We start from the raw sequence: 17,658 nt of genomic DNA on the forward strand, positions 1-17,658 counted from the left end.
AACTTCAGGGTCTTTTCACCTGAGCTTTGCAGATGAACTTCCTTGTTATATCGTGCTTGGCTTTTTTGTTTGTTTTGTTTCCAGAAAGGCTCAATATTTTTCTGATCCTTATAAAAACATTAATTTGCTGAGTCAGATTGGTAAACCACCTGTATTTAGAGGCAAACTAAATATTTTCCCTCTTTATCAGAAAAAAAATATTATTTCATAATTAAAAAAAGGGGAAATAACAAAGAGCATGTTGCTATTGTTTAATTAATAATTAAGAATAACAGTAGGCTTTCTCTCCTTCTGTAGTCTACATTTTGAAACCAAGAGGTTGATTTGCTGAAAATTAAATGACACAATATGCCCCATGCTGATTTGAAAAAAAGTCCAGATCTGAAAAAATCAACGCAGCTGAAATAAATCACTTGCCTCAGTTCCACATCATTTGCATATCTTTTTATTTTTCTTGGGTGGTGCTTTATGATTCAGAAATGATCCTGCAGAAAACATGAAGTAGTCATAGAATATTATTTCTGTCAGCAAAATTCTTTGATCAGTCCCAGATAAAATAGAAGGAATTTAAAATTCAGAAGAATGAAGACTAAAGACTTGATTCATTGATTCTTTTAATATCTATTATTCATGTAGTCTCTGTCTCAACCCAGAATATCAGTTTTGTGCAAACCTAGAGTTGTATAATTTTGCCAAATTCATCATCAATGGAATTATGGTTCCTCTGTGAAAACTCTGGAATATGTCTGCGAACATAACAGATGCAGACACAAACCTCAGTAAATACAGAGCATATTTTTACTGAAACTATGGAAAAACAATGTTGAGTTTAACATAAGTTTTAATTAGTAAAACAGTCAAGCCTGCAACTAGCTGTATCATTGGTTTGCCCTTATGGTGCTTAAAACTGGTGTAGAATTGGGTGGGGATCTTGAGAAGCTGCAGGGACACTTGGTGAAGCTTTGGCTTTGCCCCACTAAATCTACACACTGTTACTTCCCTTGCAGTGAGGCAGCTGATGCCGCTGCATATGCTTAGAAATATTGCAGTGTGTTTTACCTCTCCATCCTGCAGGTACAGCATGATTATGTCAATGGTAGATCATGATACAGCCCCTTGGGGGAGCAGGAGGATAATTCGCCCCTGCAGGGCATATGCTACATTCAAAATATTATCATAGCAGCTTTGGGGATTTGCAGCTGACTTCCACACCCAAGTCATCTTTCACACTGGAAGGTGATGCATTTGAAGTAGGCTGGGATGGAACCATGCATAATACATGAGCGTTTGGAGAAACATCTCTGACTGGGCATGCTGGTTGATGTGGGCCTTCACGTAACAACGTACAGCCAGCGCCAGCTGCATAACCCATCACAGTGTGCAGTTCCCAGAGGGGAGCTGCGGGGTGAGCTGTGCCTCCAGGTCCAGGTCCAGGTGGAGCAGGTCCTTTTGCCTTCCCCAGGGACTCGGCCCAGCTTGGCAGGACTCATCCCCATGCCTTGCTGGAGAGGTTTCTCAGGATTAGGAAGGTCTTTGCACCCCAACTTCGTGGAGCTATTTGATGTCAGTACACTGGTCCCCATGAGTATTCCCTCTTACACTATTTCTTCTACATGTCAGCTCTTGGGTGGTCATAAGCGACATGCTAGTTCCTGCAGCCTCAACCTCCTGCAAGACTTATTATAATAGAAAATCTGAAAGATCCAGAGAAAAAGGCCTGTGAACCATTCATAGAAATGATCCTAAATATTATCCACATTATAATTATAACTTAATGTGGAAAAGGACTGCAGACTCCATCAAATTCATCTAGCTGACATAACTCCGCTGGGACTGGAGTTATTGAGTAGCATTTTCTTGGCAGCTGTTTCCAAAGAACCAGCTTCTTTGCTTGACTGATATATCAATTGGTTTCCAAAGGGTGCTGAGAAGCTGCACCAACTATTCATGGCAATGTTTCCCACTTTAAGACTGATAAAGAAGTTCAGTGGTAATAATAGGGATACATGCTATCGATCTGTAGTCTCACTGACAGTTCTGAAGTCTGTCTAATTGCAGCTATTATCCTGAGAATATAACTTCAGCCAGTTGGTACCTTCAGTGCTTTCCCGAAAATATTGTGGGCTGAACTCTCAGCTGGGATCCACTTGTCTTGGTCAGATGAACTGTCCCTCTTTCCAGTAGCTCAAGATCAGTCCCAGTAGTTGGTTCTTAGGTTGGACCTAGGTAGAGCTAAAATCTTGGAACCAGGTAATCATCTGCTGTAACCAATTTAGCTAATAGTTTAACAAAATGACACTAACTTACGAGTAACTGACTTCCTAATTTCACAGTTGACTTCCTGTGAAATTTGCATGAAATTTATTAAGATTTGTTTCCACTTTCAGATTTGCTTTCATTTTTTTGTCGCTGCTGCAGAAATTATATCAGTCCTTCCTCCAGCACATTCCTGTTGATGGCAATACGACTGCAAGATCAAGAGATTAGAGGACAAACTCTTAGATGAGCTTCACACCATTCAGCTGCCGCCCATCCCAACAAACACCTTGACCTAGGTGGTATAAAAAAATCAGTGAGATTTCAATAGCTCTGCCACTGTGTGCTCTGCACAACTGCTGTGCCATGTCTGAATGTACTAATTTATTTTTTTTTTAAGAATAGATGGGCAATATTCTTTCATTGCCAGAACAAGGAGAAAATTCCCCCAAAGTAAGATTATTTTAAGGTATTCCCTGAGGAGTAACTTAGAAGAGGATGATGATGGGGCAGTAGCTGAAAGCAACATTGGAGGCCTGTTTTTGTTTTCATTAGGTATCTGGAAAGCGAGTTTTAGTGAGGCTTTTTTGATATCAGAAGGGATACTCTCTCCATGTCACCTTTAATTCTCACAAATAACATAGGTCTGAGCCATTCGGTTTGAAAACCTGCAGATTTTCAAATGTTTGAACAGAGTTAGGAAGGGTCCAGGTCTGTTATTTTGGTCCAGGAGCATCTCAGGAAATTCTTAACATTTCCATATTATTATGTGCATTCAGGGGCTGCATTCAGGGGCTCTGCTTGGTCTCCTTGGTTTCTGCTCACTTAAGGTGAGAGCAATAATATCCTCCATAGAAACTGGCCAAGGCAGATAGTGATATGGTTTGATGAGCAGGAGGTGTGTGGAGGAGGCTTTCTCCCGCCACTATGTTAAATCCTGGTCTTAAAGCATCTCTCATGTGAAAATGATAATAATAATAACAACAATAACAATAATGACAATACTAATACTAATAATAATCCTAATAATACTACAGTAGATGTGTATGTGGCATGGTTGTAGGGCTGAGTTTTTTATTGCCAATCCTCTTCTGTCTACCCAAGCCCCCTCTGGCACCTCACATAAGGCAATCAATCAGTATTTTTTGCTCACATCTTGATCTTGCAGATGAAGTACGCTGTAATGTGGAGGGCAGCCTATATCAAGAATTCCCTTTTCCTTGGTTCTGTTCCTGCTCCATGTCTCTCTCATCAGAGTTTGGGGACCAAGAAGGTCTGAACTTTCAAGTTGAGTCTTGGGGCAGGTGAATGATAAAGATATAAAGCTGAACTGAGGACAAGGGGGTTAATGGACAAAGTGTGTACAAGAGGTAGGAGAAGTATGGTGAGATCCCTCAAAGCTGGAGGTAAAGGATAAGGAGAGATGCCTCATGAAACAGCACAGATATTTTGTCTTGGCTCTGCAGTCTCCTGAAGGCACCAGGCTGCTCATTAAATGGCATATCCATCTGTATTACGTTTGAATCAGATCTGTTGTGGGGAGGGGAGCAATGGCCACATTGGAGCCTTCACTGGAGGGAAGAGGGAAAGCCTGGTCCTGCAGCCTGTGGTTAAAACTGCAAACTGGAATTTATTTGCATGTAAGCAATATTTACTTCTATTCAGGACTTACAGAATTGTTGCATTTGTTGTCAAATATTGTTGTGACAATGCTATGAACAAGATTGCCCTTCTTAAATCAGGTTATCTGATCTTTTCATTGCCAGTAGGTCTGAGAGTGACTTATGAAGTAATTTATATTTATGAAGTCATAATATTATACCCTATACAGAATTAAAGGCTGTGTGTAGACAGTTTTTTTCTCAATTCTCATTAATACTAATATTACATAGCAAATGAAACTGTACAACTCATTGATTTTACCTCCTAAGGAGGCCCAATGGGACCTCAATTGTGGGAAGAACAGCTTGACCACATCCAAGGATGTTATTAGTAAGCTGAAGAGCATATAACCTTTTATTCAATCATCAGGGCCCATGGGCCTTGTTTGAAGGCTGGACACAAGGGTTTTGCACACACTTTTTGTACTTACTCCCATGTAAATGCTGCTTAATACATTTTCATTTTTCATACAGTTGCTGCAGTAGAGGAAAAACTTGCCAAGCCAGAAGGAAAGAACAAAGCTTTTCAGAGGAGGGGAGGGAGAAGCTGTGGAAGATGTGAATTGTCCAGTCTGTGCTCAGTTGGTCTTCATTAATTTTCATCTTAAAATTCTTTCTTTGAGACATGGAATGGAAAGATCACCATTTCTCTTACAGAAGCATTTTTCAAAAACATAACCATGTGTGAGTCTGAAGGTGGGAGGACATTTTATCTACAAATTCATTTGGATCCTCTGTTCTCCCTCTGGGATCTCCGCTCAGGAACCTTGGGCTGCAGCTGCCCCACACCACAGTGCTTCTGGGGACCACGTAAACCACCAGACCCAGTCCTCATGTTTCCATCCAGTCCCAAGGAGAATGGATTCAGGAACATCACTACATAGTCCACCTCGGTTGTCTCAAGTCATTTACCCCTTGCCTCCAGCACTGCTCTTTCCAGCCCCCAGGTCTGGCATCTGGCTTTTTTTGATGGCAAATATTGAGGAGCAGAAATATTTTCTGCTGAAAGCCATGATGAGAGCTGGGAGAGCTTTCAGGCACTGTACTTCAGAGCATTCCTTGCTGGCACAACCATTCTATGCTGCTGCTGCTACTTATATTTGTGAGGTTACTTTTAGCTTGCCTCACAAACAAGTATTTACCAGCTGCTCATATTAACAAGTGGTTGCTTGTATCATAGAGTTTACCTTTGTGCATCGCTAGTCTGGGAGTTGGGCCCAAATGGAGGATTCACATTAGTTTAGTGAGATGAAATCATACCATAAAGTATAGCTGAGACACTGATTTGGCACCCTTGAAAACTTTTTCTTTCAAATAGAAGGCTATGTGAGTAACATTTTACAAGTTCTGCTGTCAGTTGAAAAAAACAGGCAGGTGATACTTTCAGATAAATAGCTCATCAGACACGCTTCTCCAGAAAAATTCTTCACAGGCAGTTGCAGTGACCTGCGTCACTTCTGTGATGGCAAGTCGTCCTTAATAAATACAAATACTTTTAGTCTGAGGCAGTTCTGGCAAAACCGAGAGTCCTTTTATATCTCCACAAATGAGCCAGAACTCTGATGTGCTGTACTGGAAAGAGTGCAAAGTGACCAATGCTGCTTCCCTCCTTCCAGGAGGCTAAAGGGAGATCATGGAAAGCTACAGATGGACAGCTTCTGCATGTTAATGGACATGGTCAGGGTTTTACAGTTGGGATTTTCAAAACAGAAGGATCCTAAACCTCAGCAAAGCTGAGGCTGATATTAGTGCCTGTTTTCCAAAACTCTGTTTGCAAATCCTAGCTGCAAACCTTAGGTGGTCTGAAGTTGGCATTTTGGCTCTCAGAAGTGTATCTTGCAGATTGACCCACTGTCCAATTGCATGCACATCACATATCGACAGGCTCACGTGGCACCAGCCTCCTGCTTCATGCATATTCAATGTGCGTTGCTCAGAATCGTGCCATTGTAGTCGGGTCTGGGCTGTGCCGTGCACACACACATGCACACACGCTGCCTGCAACACCCCTAGTGCTTGCAGGACCCTTGACCACACTAGGACCTTTTATTCCTTCCCTACGGGGCAATTTTTCACTGAAGATTGACCAAAACATGTAATTATTATAATATATATAACTCATTTTATATATATAACTCATTATATGTATATATATAAAAAACTCGTGCTGTGAGGGATTCCCTGTCCTCTAGTTTATCTGGGGAACACTGTACCGACACAAGAGCCAGACTCGAAGCCTGTCTCAGCCTGGCCGAGCGTGGGGCCAGTGCGTGCGGGTAAATGGTTCTGCAGAGAGATGTGTGTGCAAAGGTGTGCAGCTCCCACTCAGCTCCCGGCCCTGCCGCCCTTGTACTCACTGCGTCCCCATGTGCTGGGGAGGCTGGCCTGAGCCTGGGTGGTCGTCTCTTCGGCATGCAAAGGAAGGGGTGCAGGCATGAACAGGCAGCTACCCTTCATCAAAGACTCAGGCCACCATTTATATTTTGTGACCTGTTGAAAGGCAGTAAACTCATGGGTTCAGCAAGTATCTGAGGGAGTTGTTTGGTGTCTTAATCAGTTTTATATGAACATAGGATGAGGTGAAACTCAAAGCAGACATATAAATGTGGTGGACAACTTCATCTTTCATTTTCATACCAGTTCAGAATTTAAAAAAGGGTGTGGAGGGGGTTAATGCACCCAGTTCTGGGTTCACCTAATAGTGAAGGAACAGACTTCTCATGGCTTCACCCCTTGGTATCTATTTGCAATGCCAGACACTGATGTGACAGGTACTTTTGCTCTGGTTTAAATGGTTACAGAGGAAAATGGCACCCTGAGGAAGCCAGGCAAAGGATCCCAGCTAGGGGATTCTGCACCCAGTGTGCCTCTGTCCACTTTTAAGGGAGATTTGTTTATGTAAGAAAACATGACAAAAATAACATTAACAGCTCTTGAAGTGACTGAAGCTGCAACTGAAGGAACAAACATGGCTCTGACATGTAGTAGTTCAGGTGTTTTCAGCAGCATTTAAATTCCAGGGGAAATGATACAGCTCAAATCCCTGAGGCCTGTTGGCAAAAAACCTGCTTTCTCCCATGGAAGCCTATGGACCGTGGCTGGACCCCACAAGCCTCCACTGATTTATAGCTCTGAACTCTCCTTCTCCCCCTTCCCTGCCCAAGGAGCCATAAAGTTCACCTCCCTCCTGCGCTACCTTTTGCAAGGCAGTTTGTGTCACCCCCTTCTCCCTAAGAGAGAGCAGGAGGAATGGCTGTGGGAGAGGCAAATCCCGCCCAAACAGCTGGACACAGCAGCAGTGCCGCAGCTCCTCATCCCTGCGAGGGAGACAAGGAGAAGGAAGATTTGGTTCCTGCCCTTGAAAATCCCCACTGACCTACTGCAGGCTGTGGGTGGGGGGTTGTGTGTGTCCCCCAGGCAGGACCTGTGCACTGGGACAGCCATGTAAAAAATCTTTCAGCTCATATCTCCCTCCTCTGTGCTAAGATTTTCCACCTAGCTGTTAGCACATATTTTTTTCCATGCACATGGGAATATTTGCCTCAGGTCTAAAAGACACAGGATCCCTCTCTCCCAAGTCTCATTTGGCTGGTTAAAGAGGCCAGCTGCCTTTTGATCTCTCTCACGCTTGCACATATCCCCAGAACTGTGTCATTTGGCCTCTGTCCATCTTGCTTTGAGTTGTGGCAAGTCTTTATTTACCTGATACAGCTTCGTAAATATCCAAATAATTTCACGTCAGAAAGGGGCAGGTTCCAGCATATACACACACCTGGTCAACTCTGTCTTGAGTCATTCAGCACCTTGCCTTTTGAGGGGAATGAGAAAATGCATCTTGGCATCTGTCTGCGTGAGCATACAGTGCACTTCTGGTCTCCAGGAATATGAGGCAGATGATCCTAGAAAGGAAGAGGGCTTAGCTGCTCATTTTGGGTCTTATCATCAATTGGCATTAACTCAGGGAACTCTACTGAAGTGGGCTTTTGTATTTTTTGGCTCAGGTCTCTTTTGTTTGCCTGTATACTGCCTACGTCCCAGGTAGTGTTTTCCCCTGGTGCATGGCCTTTTTCTTTCATCAGCAGATGATGTTCCATGTGCAGCATGCTGAGCTAGCTCACCTGTGCTCATTTCATTTAACGTGAAGGTATTGTGTGCGAGGAAATTTAAGTGTCTCAAAAAGTGAGATTTGCATAAATTTCCAATACTGACCTTTGACAGAGGAATTTTTAAGCCTAAAAATGATCAGGCTGCGAAGAATACCTCCTGTCCAAATGCTTGCTGGTGAAAGCATACCAGTTGCTGTGCTGTGCTGCAGAATTTTACAGCCCCTCGCCTGAAAAAGAGTATGAAAAATGGTAAAAACTGCACACGTGTTCTGGATGCCATTTTGAAAGAATGGTTTGTGAGTTGCATACTCCAGAACCTCAAAACTGTGAGGTATTGGTGTAGGAATGGGACCTGGGCGTATATCTGGAAAGACTCTGGCCTGGTCCCTGCTTTGGAAAGTCAGCACCCCGGCACATACCACCAAGATCCCCACCCCTTGGCTTCCACGCAGTCTGTAGATCTGTTCATGTATGCTTATGAACACAGGTCCAGTGCTGAACGCTGACACTTAAAAATATGAAAGAGTTATTATATTGTGTATATTGATGGAGAATATAGTAGGATGTGAATGTTGCATGGAGAGAAAAGAGCTCAGTAATACAATAGCAATTTTTGCATTCAAGCCCATCACTTCGAAAAGCAATGCTAATATGTATAATAGTAATGAGCAATATAGCTCATTGAGTCAAGGCAAACATGCTGTGGTGACTCATAATTTTTGGAGATTAAATGATAAGAACTACTAGGCTGGATTAATTTTGTTTCTTTTTGTATTTGTGATTTTTTTTTTTGACGGATTGCAGTTTTCCCGAATTTACTCTTTGTTCAGAATGATTTGACAAGTGGCATCTATGAAATCTGTTTGGCTGGTGGTGTGTTCAAGCTGTTCTTGAGGACTTGTGCAGTGTGTGCAATTGAAGCTCTTTTGTTTAGATTGTCGTGAGCACATTCTTTGGCTGGATGAAGAGTCCTCTCAGAAACAGGTTATTGGTGTAAAGAAATTAAATTCACCTTTTGGACTGGATATTCAGCAATAGTTTCATAAAATTTTGCTTTTATAGTGACTATTCCTGATGGTAGGATTATTTGCTAGAGGGGTTGGAATAAACTGTACAAACTGGGTGAAAAACATTGTCAAAATTAACTCCTTTACAAATGTAAAAATATATTGGTTGAAAATGGTTTTCTGCACTTGTTTTGTTCTAACACCTCCCATGGCCTAGACAAGAAAAGTTATCTAACAGCAGAAAGTTTCTTTTTAATATTTCAGAGATGGTTAGATTTGCAGTAGCAAAAAGGATTTATCTGTATTTTAAGGTCCCATCTGAAAAATGGTTTCCTACCCATGTAACTATGAAGCAGTGGTAAAACCAGGAGACTTTTTCTTTCTCAAAATTTAGGAAATAACGAAATCATACTGTCAAAACTTTGAATGGGAAAGTGGTTTATTGTGGTTAGTTAACCCCAAACTTTCTCATTCATTTATTAACAACCCAAACTTTAAAATGCTTTGATCAAGCATTTGGCATTTGGACTTGTGACAAAAAACCAATCCAGAATTTCCAGAGTAGGTAAATGCAAACTAGGATAAAACTTGCCATACAACCTAGCAACAACACAAACCCCAGTTTGCATTTGCCTGGCTGCTGCAAGAGACCCACCGTGCTGCGGTTGGAGATATTCATCCATCTTATCTAACCCAGACACAGACACATGAAATACGAGGTTTTCAAGTAGTTATCGGTTGTCATTTCCTCAGTGCATTGCTGAAGTCACTTCGCTGCTTCTGTTGAGGAGTTCCTGTCGATACTGATGTAAGCAGGAGCATCCCCCCTCCCTTCACCCGCCTGCAAGGACTCCGAGCATCGCAGTGGCCATGGTGGCTGTCCTTGATGCCCTTCTAGCTCCTGCCTTTAACATGTTGGTCTTCTCTCCCCAGCTATCGACCTGTTGTACTGGCGTGACATCAAGCAGACAGGGATCGTGTTTGGCAGCCTCCTGTTGCTGCTCTTCTCCCTGACCCAGTTCAGCGTCGTCAGCGTTGTGGCCTACCTGGCCCTCGCCGGCCTCTCGGCCACCATTAGCTTCAGAATCTACAAATCGGTCCTACAGGCTGTGCAGAAGACGGACGAGGGCCACCCCTTCAAGTGAGTGCCTTGCAGTCATGGCCAGGGGCCATTTATCTAGCAAAGGATCCATTCCCAGTGGCAATTCAAGTTTCTTTAGCTGCCAATTTTGTACTGGATAAAATTCTTTTCTTGCTCATAACGGGAAATAATTTTTTCTGTTGTCCAGTGTCTCAAGAACTGTATGGTTGTAATGGCTTAGATCCTGGAGGGAAAAAAACAACTCAAAAGCCGTCGTCCCCTGAGACATGGGAATCTTCTTCCTGAAATTCAAAAGATCCAGAAAATTTTAAGCAAACAGAGAAAAAGAGTTTCATTAGAGCTAATGATAATACAGTATCTCTGCAAGCAGGAGGAGTATTGTTTCTGGGCACACTCTATTTGGCATAGAGGGAAACTATTTATATCTTTTCTCCAGCACTGCTTGGCTGTGCTGTGGCAATCGGTCACTCTAGGTGATGGTGCCAGTGCCGATGCTGGTGCCCCCTGCAGGGTCTGGGTGGTTTCCTCCAGGAGAGAAGCGATCCTTTCTCCTCTGCTGTGCCAACAAGTTGGTAAACCAGGTCATGGAACCGATCGGCTTTGCACACACACACACACACACACACACACACACACACTGAAAAAAAGTCTTGCTGGGGTGCTGCTCCTTCGGTTTCACTTGGGTCAGTTGTGAGATGTGACTCATGACACGGGCATAGCTCAGAGAGAGGTGCAGGGCAGGCAGAGGGATGGAGGAGAGAGAAGGGGGCATTGCTGCCGAATGTGACATGTCCAGACAGCAGGTTTTATTCCTCCAGAGGCTGCCAGCTGGAGGAGATATCCCCTTCTGTGGCAGCAGCGTTGCGCAGAAGTTTGTGGGGAACCCCCCCGCAGCTAGGATTTGCATCCCCCTTTGGGTGGAGTAAAGAGAGAGACCCCATCAAGACCAGGCTCTGTGGGGAGAGGGCAAGGCTGGAGGCAAACAGCCCTGGTGCAGACCACAATTGCCCAGGGAGATGCGTCATGCAGGGGGAAGACAGTGTGTGTCGCTGGCTCTGTGCCTGCAGGAAGGGGGACGTGTTGCTCCAGCGCAAGGAAATGAGGTCTGAGGAGGAGGAAATGATGGGGTAGACAGGCACAAGTGTGAACGGCAGGTGAATGTGCCTGGGTTTGTAACTGGACTTGTGTTTCTGGCAGAGCCTACTTGGAGATGGAAATGAATCTTTCACAGGACCAGATTCAGAAATACACAGATTGTCTCCAGCTATACGTCAACAGCACAGTGAAAGAGCTGAGGAGACTCTTTCTCGTTCAGGACCTTGTGGATTCTTTAAAAGTAGGATTTCTTTAAATATTTTTTACCCTCTCTAGAGGATCAGTCTGCATTTCAAAGCGCTGCTTCCCATGTTGACAGTGTCATCATAAAACCTAGTTTTGTGTAGCTCCAACTATAGAAGTTGCTGTCCTTTTTGATTTCCAAACTGCTTGCTTCCAGCAGTTTACAGGCTTGGGACTCTGCATTTGAATTTATTGATCATAATACAGGAGTTATAAAAGTTGTAGGACCAGCGTAGCTCCTCTCCAGTTCTAGAAGCATCTATGGGTTATGCTTTCTATGACTTTGCCAGAAAATGGTGTGTTCCCATCTAATACCTCTGTTAATCTGGATTTCCTCTAATGGTGGAGTTTCCTGCTATGGAGGAAGGTCTTCTTTCCTTCCCTGCTGAGACAATTATTTATTTTCAGCCTTACACCCAAGAAGGTGTTCTTCAGAGCAAAGGGAAGATCATTAAGAAAGCAGACATGGGTTAGGCTCCTAATTACTAAAGATTTTTAGAAAAACGTACCCATATCCCAGCCTCAAGAGTTTTCAGTCACTGGGTTTATCACTGTGGGTCTGTGATTAACCTGTGTGGGATGACCCCTGCCATCATCAAAATTGGATCCAGAGATGTGCCTATGCCATGCTCAATGCAGAGTCCTAAATGTGTGCAATTAAGCCCCAAATATATGTGAAAGCTCAGCTAAGAGGGTGAGAAGCAGTGAACAGCAGAACAGAGAACAGGGTTTATACACCCAGAAAAAGTACCTAGCTCTTAATGTGCCGTACGTAACAAGTCCCCTTACGCGCTACAAAAGGCTAATGTGCCATTATGTTAGCTAGTTAAGTGAACTCATTTCTTCTTATGCTGGCACTGGAGGTGATGTAATGATCCATCTTTAATTTAGTTTGCAGTACTAATGTGGCTGCTGACTTACGTGGGAGCCCTCTTCAATGGCTTGACTCTTCTGATAATGGGTAAAAATCAACATTTCTTTTAAAATCTATTTTTAACTCCCTCATGATTTCCTCTTAGACAAAACAGTCTACCCTTGTTGAGCCTTCCCCACAGTTAAACCATCAACTTTTATTTCCCTTTCCAGTAAATATTAATTATTCCCATTACATTGTCCCTCCTGCTAGAACTAATTTGTGTTTTATGGTTTTGCAGCACCTAGTCCCAGAGCAATGGGAAATTCCATATTTGGGAGGTTTGAGCAAAGTTCATTTTTAATACAAAGATCCCTGGTGGATCAGCTGACCAGGTGGCATGATATGTGTTTGTCGCTGTGAAGTAGGTCTCTTCTCTGGAGGAATCTGATCAGCAGGAATATAACAGTGTGCTCTTTTTCTCCTCAGCTGTGGTGTCTATGTTTACTCTCCCTGTTGTGTATGACAAGTATCAGGTAAGTCTGTCCGCACAGTGTAGTTCAGGTGTCTGGGTCGTTCTGCCTTGTTGATGCCTGATTGACTTGGTCTCCTTTTGCTCTTTGCAGGCACAGATTGATCAATACTTGGGACTGGTCCGGACCCACATAAACACTGTTGTGGCAAAGTGAGTTCAGCAGCAGACTTGTTGAGAAGCCTTGCTGTGAGGCTGCGGTGCCCGGGGGGTGGCTAAGAGCTGGGATGTTCTGGGGACAACGTGTCCTATGAATTATGTCCTCCCCAGCTCCTGGCATGCAGGAGCCTGTGGGAGGGCAGTTCCCTGGAGGAGCACAGGCCTTCTCAGCTGAGTGCAGGCTGCGGCAGAGCTGTGACCCTGCATCCTTCTATCCCCTCTCCTGCCGTTTGGGGGGGCTGTCGACAGAGCAGCCCAACCAGGGACTGATGTCCCGTACTTCCACCTGGCCAAGACAAAGCAGAAGGAACATGCTAACTCCCTTCCCCACTGACCACCCCAAGCTCTGTCCTTTAGAGTTAATAACACCGTTAATGAACAAAGTGGGAATTAGAACACGACTCCGTTAGAGAAAGGAAATACCTGGAAGCACCATGATCTTGAGTGTTTCAAACCACCATGGACAGGATGGAAGACCTGGATGAATTTTTTGATGCAGTCTACTCTAGTTCCTTAATGCGCTGCCTGTATCAAAAGCTTTTGTGGAATATCTCAGGGCACAGCAAGGGTCTAAGCATAGTTCTTGACACTTGAGAATTAATGAAGCAGAATGGCTGGGCTGGAAGGTAGATCCATAATTCTCAGCAGTTTGTATCCATGGCTTTGCAAAAGTTGGCTGAATAACAGGTATCTGATGGAAGGTTACGAAACAGTGAGGTACAGAGAGCAGGTGACCCACAGTGAGATACTGAGGAAACTGGGCTTGTTCAGCCTGGCAAGGAGGGAGCTCCGGAGTAATTTCATAGCAACTTGTAAGTACTTGATGGGAAGTTACAAGACGATAGAGCCAAACTTTTCTTAGTAGTGGCAGATGTTAGAACAAGGAGCAACAACACAAATCCAGCTTAGGAAGTTGATGTTGGCCATTAGGAGAAACTTTTCCACTAGGAGATTAGGACAGCACTGGAGCAAGGAGATGCCAGAACCTCCTTCCTCGGAGGTTTTCAAGATGCATCAAGACAAAGCTGTGGCCAACCTGATTTAGTGTCAGGGGTAGTCCTGCCTCACATAGGAAGCAGATTCAAAGAGGATCCTTTCCAGCCAATATTTCTGTGACTCTGCAGAACCCTTAGCCTCAGGCAGGACTAAAAGTCTGTACAGAAAATTCTTTGTTTAAACTTCATTCCCGGCTTCCAATAGACCATGGTAGGATAATGACAGGGGGAGAATATCACTGAGCATATCCATCCCATGGTTACATGAACCACCAAAACCTGGGCCGTTTACAACTAGGGGCCGGTAGAACACATAGATGGGCATCACCCCCTTTTCTTATTAGATTCTGTTCCACCTGTTGCGACAACACGCTGAACACAAGCTAAAGAGTTTAACCCTGGTTAAGACTCCAAGCAGGGATCCGCTGGAATGGAACAGCAGCCTGACCTTATAATCCTCCTTTTTCTTCTTTATTCCTAGGATTCAAGCTAAAATCCCAGGTGCTAAGAGAAAGGCAGAGTAAAGCAGACATCTAGAATTCATCGACTACAGTAGTGAATAATGGGGGAATCTGGAGTGAAACAGCTCTGTTCTTACACTTTACTGCAAATTTATCATTCTTTTTGTTCTCGACACCATAATCTTAGAAACATAAAACTCGGAAGCAGTGCTTTTCCCCTGCTGCTTCTGCACTTAGAATATTTGCAATCACTTGTGTCAAGCACTAAACTATAGTAAAGAGAAAAGTGTACTAGATGTGTTTTTTTGTGTTGCTTATAAAGTGCATGATGGTGAGAGCCTAAATAATATTGACCTTTTTTATTTTATTTTTTTAGTGTTTTTCCTTCTTCTATTGGCATTGCTTCTATAACTTTTAATGTTACATGTGGCTAGGGGCTTTCCTGCTTAGCGCACTGATGCAATAGTTAAAATTGCTTCTACGTCACTGGGTTGCTGGTTGGATTCATCTTTATTAACTATATAGAATTGTAGACTGATGTTTTAGTGTTTTCCAGCACAAATAAAATAAACAGTAATCAGTACTTATGGTAATCAGTTTTGTATAACTCAAAAAAATGAAAACAAAACCCAGTACTTTTGTCGTAAGGGATTGACAGGCTGATTTACATGTATGGTAACTGGAAAGTTCCAGCATGTTAAATTTATTACAATTTGTATTACATTCTCTGTAGTTCCTAATGGACTTAATTATGGACTCTGAATATTTGCACTTATGTACTTGATACCGAATGCAGAAATAAATGTTACTAAATGTAAAAAGTTCTCCCTTTTGTTGCCACTGGAATTATCTTGACATATGCAAACCGGGCACACACTGTGCAAAACGAAGCATTTTCTCTCTCTCTCCCTTTGAGATCTGCACACACTTTGCCCTTACAAAACGGTGCAGCCTGGCAAGATCATCTGTGGTAGGTAGCTCGTCTATCAGTTTCATATCTGGATGAGTACGGAAATAAAAGAAAGATCTTAGCACATAGTTTGGGGCTTTTTTGTTGGTGATGTTAGGATAACAGGAACACGCAGTAACTGTCTCTTCCTCCAATGGCATATTGCTCAAATCATAAGCGACACACCACGGGAGGGGTCAGCACAACACGAAGGACCTTTCAGTTTTTTTATCATTGTGGTAGTCTCTTATCCAAAGCTGTTCTTTGAAATCTGCTTTAAACTGTGGGATCAATACTGAACCCGGAGGCCAGGAACAGAAATAAACATTTGCTCCTGTTCAAAGTGAAGTTTTTTAAAAATCGGCATTTGGTGTTTGAGAGCCATCAGACAAGAGAAACGGCTGTTGAACATTATCTAAAATGCTTCAAAACAAACATTTGGTTAAGTGCTGAATGAGCAGCCTATTTGTGGAACATACCTGTGGAAAATATTTTCCTTTTTTTTTTGGTATAAAAATATGAATATCAAAACATCTTCAGCCAAACTGCAGTGTTTCTCTTTTTCTCAATCACAAAATCTTCTCTAATCACAAAAGTTTTTATGCAGAACTTATTTTTCTACACAGAACTAGATCCCTAAACACTTACCTGAACTTTTTGAATTGAAGTCTTTCTTTAAATTCATTCATTTAATTCGCCTTCACCTCAGTTACACGTGGACATGGTGACACCTGTCCTAGGTCAGGCTGTGGTTCTGTTTGACTCTGTATAAACGTACAATGGTGTAAATTTGGGTTTGTCCTGTGCAGGGACAGGAGTTGGACTTGATGATCCTTGTGGGTCTCTTCCAACTCAGGACATTCTATGATTCTATGAACCCAAGTGCACATGAGGAACTGGTAGAAGCATTGGTATGGCTGTGGTATGGCTATTCTTGTGAGGAGGCTCAAATAGCCTTATTTTCATTTGAGGTTTATATTGATATATTCTTCTTTGCTCTTATTTAAGAATACTAGAGCGTCCTTTAAATGTCACCTGCAGCTAGATATGAACATTTCCTCTCAATGAAAAACCGAATGCCTCAAAGTGGCATATGTTGCTTTTGATCAAATGAAATATGTTTGGTTTATCATGTGTAGTTTGCAGCCAGGAGCTGAAATTCAACACCTACCCCCAGCTTTATCTGTCTCTTAGACTTTCCTGCCAGTGCACTGAAATGGGCACTATCTCCGGGGAGGACAGTACAGCCTGTGTGAGTGTCCTTGAGGACAAAGATTGACCTTCAGAATTCTTATTGCTTACAAGATGAGTACGTGGGTCCAACATGTTAATTTTGAAAATGAGCATATTTAATGTCCCATCAATGTGTTCTTCCCGAGCACCGCTGAGGCAGTTATATGCAAGAGTTGCCTTTTGCAATGCCAAATCCTGAGCAGGATTTAAAGGCTACATCTCCTGTATACTTGGAAATCAAGCAAAATAAAATCTTCTGGCAGTCCAAATATTCTTAAGAGCCTAAGTCAATAGAGACCAAGGTCCCCCTTCTTGTCTCCTCCAGTATCACCCTCTCAAAATACACAGCCCTCCACTCCACACCTACATTGCCCTGACTGTACCCCTGCACACCCACCTCTTGAACCCAAATCCTTTACTTCTGTCTTTTCTCATCTCCTGCCTTTCCAACCCAGCTCCCAAACTTTCTTGCAGCCACCCTGACTTTACATATATTTGGCAGTAATAACAGCCTGCAAGGGCTGCTGGGCTGGGTGGATGTTGTGGGTGGAACCAGGTTGGAAGACCATACTGGGATACACCAGGAGCAGAGGACTTTAGCCAGGGCTTGGGTTGCCCATGGCCACTGTCACCTTACTGGGACAACAGCAGCACTTGCCATGACACCTCTGAACAGGGAAGCCTGAAGAAAGCCATCATGCCTGTAGCTGCCATAAGCCTTGTTTGCAAACCTCTACTACTCATGGTCCTGCTGTACAGCTGGCGATGACAGAGCCCCTGTGCATGTGGGGAGTGAAGGCTTGTGATGACCTTTGTGTGCCCTGATAAGTCTCATTCATAGAGAGACGCTATGAGGAGGGGTTATACCTCCATCTTTTTTGGTTTTCAAGCAGGTGAGGGAAAAAACCAACACTGAGCTCTATGTTTTAAAATATTTTAGTGTGATTACAGTAGATGGCTGAAGATACTTACCACAATGACTCACATTCATGGGCTGAGCTGTGCT

At 43.2% G+C, this 17,658-nt stretch overlaps 1 protein-coding gene across 2 annotated transcripts in view; it reads left to right on the forward strand.

Moving 5' to 3' along the window:
• Positions 1-15,294, forward strand: part of RTN1 (reticulon 1) — a 123,447-nt gene extending 108,153 nt beyond the window's left edge. For both annotated transcript variants that reach the window (XM_064461009.1, XM_064461010.1), the window contains 6 exons: positions 9,964-10,171; positions 11,330-11,468; positions 12,362-12,431; positions 12,813-12,859; positions 12,950-13,008; positions 14,491-15,294. In XM_064461009.1, the coding sequence (XP_064317079.1) occupies positions 9,964-10,171; positions 11,330-11,468; positions 12,362-12,431; positions 12,813-12,859; positions 12,950-13,008; positions 14,491-14,533 (566 nt within the window). In that variant the 3' untranslated portion in view covers positions 14,534-15,294. The remainder of the gene's footprint in view (positions 1-9,963; positions 10,172-11,329; positions 11,469-12,361; positions 12,432-12,812; positions 12,860-12,949; positions 13,009-14,490) is intronic.
• The last annotated feature ends 2,364 nt before the right edge of the window (positions 15,295-17,658 follow it).

Source organism: Phalacrocorax carbo, chromosome 9 (assembly GCF_963921805.1).
Source record: "Phalacrocorax carbo chromosome 9, bPhaCar2.1, whole genome shotgun sequence".
NCBI lineage: Eukaryota > Metazoa > Chordata > Aves > Suliformes > Phalacrocoracidae > Phalacrocorax > Phalacrocorax carbo.